At 44.9% G+C, this 6469-nt stretch overlaps 1 protein-coding gene across 1 annotated transcript; it reads left to right on the forward strand.

The window, feature by feature from the left end:
• The first annotated feature begins 2630 nt into the window (after nucleotides 1-2630).
• Nucleotides 2631-5594, forward strand: evx1 (even-skipped homeobox 1). Its single transcript, XM_025007831.2, has 4 exons — nucleotides 2631-2746; nucleotides 2779-3176; nucleotides 4067-4305; nucleotides 4538-5594. The coding sequence occupies exons 1-4, from the start codon at nucleotides 2631-2633 to the stop codon at nucleotides 5057-5059; spliced, it is 1275 nt and encodes a 424-aa protein (XP_024863599.1). The 3' UTR covers nucleotides 5060-5594.
• The last annotated feature ends 875 nt before the right edge of the window (nucleotides 5595-6469 follow it).

Here is a 6469-nt window from a genome sequence, read left to right on the forward strand (position 1 = left end):
CCCCCCCCCCCCCCCCCCCCCCCCCCCACACCCCCCCCCCCCCTTCTTTGATGCCCCCCCCCCCCCTCCACCTCCCATGCAAAACTAGACACCGGTCTGCCTGAAGAAATGTGCACAGTTCGGATGAATTATGTGGTCAGTCAGTAAAACCCGTCCGGTGTCCTTCACTATCTTAAACACACACTATATAAGTGACACTACTGTAAAAAACGCGCAAGGTCACGCACGCGTTGCGCAACGGGGCCTTATCTCTGCGCGATCACAAGATCCCATCTGCCATTCATTGCATAACTCTTGGAGCAAAGCAGCAACATTTAGGCGTTTCACCAAAATACACCTATATACACCCACCCCCTCCCCCTTTTTTATCTTTAATTTGAGAGCGCAACTCCTCCCCAGACGAGAAGGGAATTTCTCAGTCTGTTAAGGAATGCCTCCTCGGATGTGATCTGACAAGCTCAAGTACCCCCCAGCCGATGGTACATTTTTACATACAAACACGCTACTGATGAACAAAAACAACAACAATATACAACCCCTGTGTCTTAAAATGGGAAAGAAACAAATCCCCTTTTCCTCACCGACTCAAGATAGTATTTTTGCTGACTAAGTTACTTTAGTGCATCGGCGCATTTTCATAGTTTTATGGCGTGTTGACTGTGAGAACCTTACCCCTAACTGAGTATAGGATGATCTAAAAACTAACCCACCCATCAGAAACTGAGGTGGGTGCAGACAGAATAGATGGTTCTTTTTTTTAACTTGATTTCCTCTGCCTCCTTCTCAGAGTCGGGGGAGAAAGCCAAAGGAATTTCCCTCACTTCTCAGCCTCCGGGCTGGAAAGGCGAGGGGGAGGGGTTGCCTGTCCCTCTGTCGGACAGGCGAGGGCGCACAAGGACAGCGGAGGCTGCGCCGCTCTCCACTGCCTGCTTGTGACTGAGACCAAATCACATGACAGAAGCTGTCTGCAGTCGGACTTCTGAAGTGGCATCAGTAACATCACTGGCTCTGCAGCTTCTGATTTTAGGAATGAATTTAAAAACAGGCAGAAAAAACAGACTGATTACAGCTGAGGGAGGTCCAGATCCATAACCTGCAGTCCAGCACAAACGGACTTAAAATTCATGCAGAATTTGTTGCGATATGTTAAAAGCAAACTTTTCAATTTGGTTATGAAAATGACTACAGGCTTTATGGGCCGCCAACAGTTTTCAACGCGTTATTGTTGGAAAAGGACACAGAGGCCCATCATAAAAAAGCAAAATGAATAATTATATAGGTATGCCAATTTTCTAGCACATATTTTCACTTAATTCAGTTTAATTTAGTTTATTTATTGACAATAATATTCGATATTCCACATCACAACAGTCATTCCAGGGCACTGCACAAAACATTCACACACATTATAAAATGCCAACTAGTAAATGGTATCTATCTGAGGAAAACAGCAGATTAAATTTTTTAATCGTCTTATCTTCACTTCGTCGCAATCTCCCATCCTGAGACTAAAATAAGTTTGCAGCTGTTGATGTTTGTATTTTTCTTGCTACTAGTAAAAAGGAAATGATCAGATGGAAGAGACATGGAAACGTCCAGTGCATGTTTGCTTCATCAGGAAATTAACTGAAAAAAACCTCGGTCTGTAAAATTTGCGTTTCCAACGTTGCTTCCCGCCCCTTACGGGTAGAAAATGTAAATAATCCATTCCCGGAAGTATGAACTCAAAGCAAATAACCTATTTGTCAACGCTCAGTCAAATAAAACACATACTGAACGCACTTTTAGGCATTTATAATTTCTCCTAAAATGTAGCCAGTGCATGAGTTAAAACTCACACACTGCTAAAACTTTAGGCACTGGTGCGGCATGCAGCATGCACAGCTCGCCACGTCACGATGCGTGTGGATGACAGCAATAAAAATATTTTCAGAGCCATTCGAAGATGGAGGACGCACGGGGAAGGATGAAAACACGCATAATTTGCGTGTCACGTCAGTTCCCATATGAGGCTCTGCTGATTTCTAAGACTTCCTGCTAAAAATGTCGAAAAGACTTGACCTTTGAGGGACTTTACTTGACTCCACTTCAGATGAGGAGAAGAGTCATTGAAGACACTCAGACGAGAAGCAGGGGAAGGAGGAGAGGGGTACTAAATGCACAGAATGCACTTATTAATTATGATTTGTGTTATGAAATAGCTCATGATGATAGATTATCGAAATAAATTATAGTAAGTTAGAAAACATGTCATATTTTTCTGTTTTGTTTTGGAAATACATATTTAAAAGAATGATTTACATACAGAAACATTAGGAGAACTATACATCCAGAAACAACACAGGAAATTATTTTGAGACATGCTTGATCTGTTTTTTTTTTCTGTTGTTGTTGTTGTTGTTTTTAATGGTGCTACTGCCCTTAGACACACACGAACAACCCAACACACACACACACCATCTGCATCTCGGCGCTGCCTTCCCTCTGTTTATGCACACATCTAATCAATGCGTGGCGTCATCAGAGAGGGGACCATCCTGACGACTGGCCCGATCAGAATGACAGCTCTGAAGAAAGGCAGAGAGAGAGAGAGAGGGAGGGAGGGAGGAGGAGGGGGAGAGCGGGGGTAAATGGTGCTCCCTCCCAGAGCTCCGTCTCCGCACTCTGAAGAGCTCCTTTCTGAGGGTCACACCGGACTGCAGAAATCACCCGCCTCCACCATCAGCGCGCTCCCTCTCCATCCTCAGAACCAAATCGCTCCTCGAGTTTTTTTTTCTTTTCATCATCATTATTATCATTGTTATCATTTATTATTATTATTATTATTAATAATTTCCTGAGCAGCGTCCGCTCGGTGATGGAAAGCAGAGAGGAGGTGGTGGTGAGGTTGGCGGAGGGAGGAGAGTCGCAGGGGAAACCGGGCCACAGGGGCTGTCTGAGCCCCGGCGCTGCTGCGCCCTACTCCCGGGAGAGAACCGAGCTGCTGCTGGTGGAGGAGGAGGAAGAGGAGGAGGAGGAGGAGGAGAGCGCACGGAGGAACACGTCTTCATCCGGCGAGAAGCACCGCGCCGACCAGCCGCACAAGAACGGCAGCAGCTCGGACACAGAATCGGACTTCTATGAGGAAATTGACGTGAGCTGCACGCCTGAGAGCATGGACTACCCGACGGCTAAAGGTAGGCTGCTGCTCTGTGATCACACGCGTGCGCAAATCTGTCCGGCTGCCACCTCATATGGGGAACGGTGCATCTGAAAAGTGTCATGCACAGAATGGTCTGGAAACAAACGCATGTATCTGATAGAAAAACGCGCAGTGAGATGAAAAATTCCACAATGTGCGCCCCCGTGGAAGCAGTTGGAGCCAATAAAACACAGAGAAACTGCAGTGGGTGCGCGCACAGCTGTTCTGCCAGGAGAGCTCTGTGGCTGAAAACGCTGTGGTGACACCCACAATCTAACCAGACGTTTTCATCACTGACTCTGACAGCAAATGCTTCTGTGCGCACTGCATGATGGAGAGGCCAAACCACAAGGAGTAAATGAAAAAACTAAGATATACTGAGTGGTGTTTTTTTAATGTATTCTAAACGAATGCAAAGACTGCATTTGTTGTCCTCTATTATATAAAAATTACCCTAATGCATGCAAACATTTTTCTGTAAATAATCTGGACTTTGTGTTTGCCTCTTCCTGAGACGAAAACATACATACAAATAAGAAACTGACTCAATAAACAGCCTGTATGTATATTGTTTTTGCAGGTATCGATTTGATACACGGAAGGAGTAAGAGATGCATCACAAAATAAACTCGAGTTTCTAAAGCTTGTCAGGAGGCCTTTAGGCGTTCATTAAATAAAACACATCAAAAATTAAAAATTGATGTAACTTCAAACGCACCTGTAAAATAACTTAACAATCCAATGAAACGCCAAGCTTTTATTATTGTGTTCTTCAATTCATTTAACAATTTGTTATATTTATTATTACATTATATGTATCTGATTTATTTATTTATTTATGCGCTGGTTGTTAAGAATAACAAATTATTATGTATTTTTGTGCAGGCCGAAACGAGGATTCTCCAAGCCACCCGGGTGAGACCGGAGCCGACCCGGGTAAAACAGTCCCGGGTCAGAGCTCCCACCTGTCCTACGGAGCAGACCAGATCCGCCGGTACCGAACAGCCTTCACCCGGGAGCAGATCGCCCGGTTGGAGAAGGAGTTTTACCGGGAGAACTACGTGTCCAGGCCACGGAGATGTGAGCTGGCGGCTGCCTTAAATCTACCTGAAACCACCATCAAAGTAAGATTTTGTTTTAAAGGAGCAGGACACGATGATTATTTTGTGCTTCTTTTTTTATTTGGCTTATAAAAAAGGAGAAATTCTATTTGGATTGTTTTATAAAAGAAAAACCCAAATCAGCATCGAAGGCCCCGCGTAAAAGCGGAAGTCGTGTTTGATCTGACTGCTTTTGTTGTTGTTGCTCAGAGGGAGGGCTGAGGTTAATGTTTGACCCAGTGTGTCTCTGTCCCAGGTGTGGTTCCAGAACCGCAGGATGAAAGACAAACGCCAGCGCCTGGCCATGACGTGGCCTCACCCCGCCGACCCGGCCTTCTACACCTACATGATGAGCCACGCCGCCGCCACGGGGAACCTGCCGTACCCCTTCCCTTCCCACCTCCCCTTGCCCTACTACTCCCCACTGGGTGTCGGGGCGGCCTCGGCGCCCGCCGCCGCCCCTTTCTCGAACCCTCTACGCTCCCTGGACAGCTTCCGGGTCCTGTCCCATCCCTACCAGAGGCCGGAGCTCCTGTGCGCCTTCAGGCACCCTTCAGTCTACCCAGCTCACGGCCTCGGGCCAGGGGGGAGTCCCTGCTCCTGCCTGGCCTGCCACTCCGCCCAGTCCAACGGTATCGCCACCAGACCCTCCGGGTCGGACTTCTCTTGCTCCCCGACAAGCAGGACGGACGCTTTTGTCACTTTTACGCCTTCGGTGCTCAGCAAATCTTCATCCGTGACACTAGACCAGAGAGAAGAAGTGCCTCTCACCAGATAAAACCAAAACAAAACCAACTCTTCTCCCACATCAGCCTCTGTCACATCAGCTTTTATATCATAAGACAAAGGTAGAGAATAAACATGAAGAAAAATAGCTATAAGACGCACAACAGACCCGCCTTTACTGTAACTAAATATTCTCATCGCAGAGCCAGGGCAGCTGGCTGAAACATGGCCGCATGAAAATAAAACCGGATTTGATTTTCCGAATTTAATGTGTTTCTTATTGGTGACAATGAGAGGTTTTTTTATCATTACTTGTCCTTTTGTTTCCAAAATTCACCTCCATGTGCAAGAATGATGCTTTCCATCTCTCTTCCTAACAAGGGGATTTTTTTTTTAACAGACTGTGGCCGTCTCATTAGCTCCCCCCACAAAGGAGCAAAAGAGCAGAAATGTGCACATGCAAGTAAAATTAGTAAAGTGATGTATATGTACGAGCCGGCACGTTTTGAGGGTTGAATTAATTATAATACCAGGAAGGGATCGTTGCTGCCAAAAGGTAACAAGGCGCCGAGGGAACGGATTACAGCCCCGCTCGGTTTGGTGAGGGGGTGGGGGGATGAGGAGGGGGGATGGAGAGGGGACAATCAGAGGAAGAAGAGGACATCACTTCTGTTGCTGTTTCGTTCATGTTCTTGTAAGATATTAAATCAGACAAAAATGTGATTAAATTATGCGTCTGAGAACCGTTTTTCTTGCTACTTTTAAAGCATTTCCTGATTTATTTTTGTGGGGGGTTTTTTGTTCCATATATTCAAAAGTCAGTTGAAAATATTATTTTTAATATTTTTTCTGTTATTTTATATTATTATTCTCTTCTCTCTCTTTTGTTTTTGGTTGGATTGTTTGTCTAATTTGCAATAAATTATGTCAATGAAGAAACGAAATGTATAAACGCATCTTTGATTTATTTAATGATGAGTGATATTTTTTAAATAATAACGATAAATATTATAATAATAAAAAACCCGAACAGATTCAAATCAGTTCCGTTCTTGTTGTTGTTAATGATTATCTTTTTTTTAATTTGATTTATTTGATTTAGTATTTTAGGCAATTTTCGTTTGATTTCGTTCGAAACAAGTCAATTCATCTCTGCATGTCCTTTAATAATAACGCTATCATTTTGAGCTCAAGTGGTCGCTGTCAAATCACCCGAGTGCCCCCTCCCCCTCCCCCAATAATTCCTGGCGGGGCCGCTAGATTGACCGTGACAGCTAAGTGGTCCCCGGGCTCCGTTAACGCCACTCATATTTTTTGTTTTGTTTTGTTTTCTCTCTCCGCTAAAACCACTTAATAGACACAGAATTAGTTGTCTGAAGATATTGGAAAAGCGGAGAGAGATCGATTATTTTGAAGAAGTGGAGCTAGGTGAGGTTTGTGGGGAGAGAGAGGGGGGGGGGGG

This window comes from Kryptolebias marmoratus, linkage group LG5 (genome assembly GCF_001649575.2).
Source record: "Kryptolebias marmoratus isolate JLee-2015 linkage group LG5, ASM164957v2, whole genome shotgun sequence".
Taxonomy (NCBI): Eukaryota; Metazoa; Chordata; class Actinopteri; order Cyprinodontiformes; family Rivulidae; genus Kryptolebias; species Kryptolebias marmoratus.

Excerpts from the sequence above, each read along its gene's own strand:
- evx1 (XM_025007831.2), top strand. The coding sequence starts at position 2,631 with ATGGTGCTCCCTCCCAGAGCTCCGTCTCCGCACTCTGAAGAGCTCCTT. Across the intron at positions 2,747-2,778 it reads GCGCTCCCTCTCCATCCTCA|TTCATCATCATTATTATCAT; the intron begins GAACCAAATCGC and ends TTTTTTTTTCTT. Across the intron at positions 3,177-4,066 it reads GGACTACCCGACGGCTAAAG|GCCGAAACGAGGATTCTCCA; the intron begins GTAGGCTGCTGC and ends ATTTTTGTGCAG.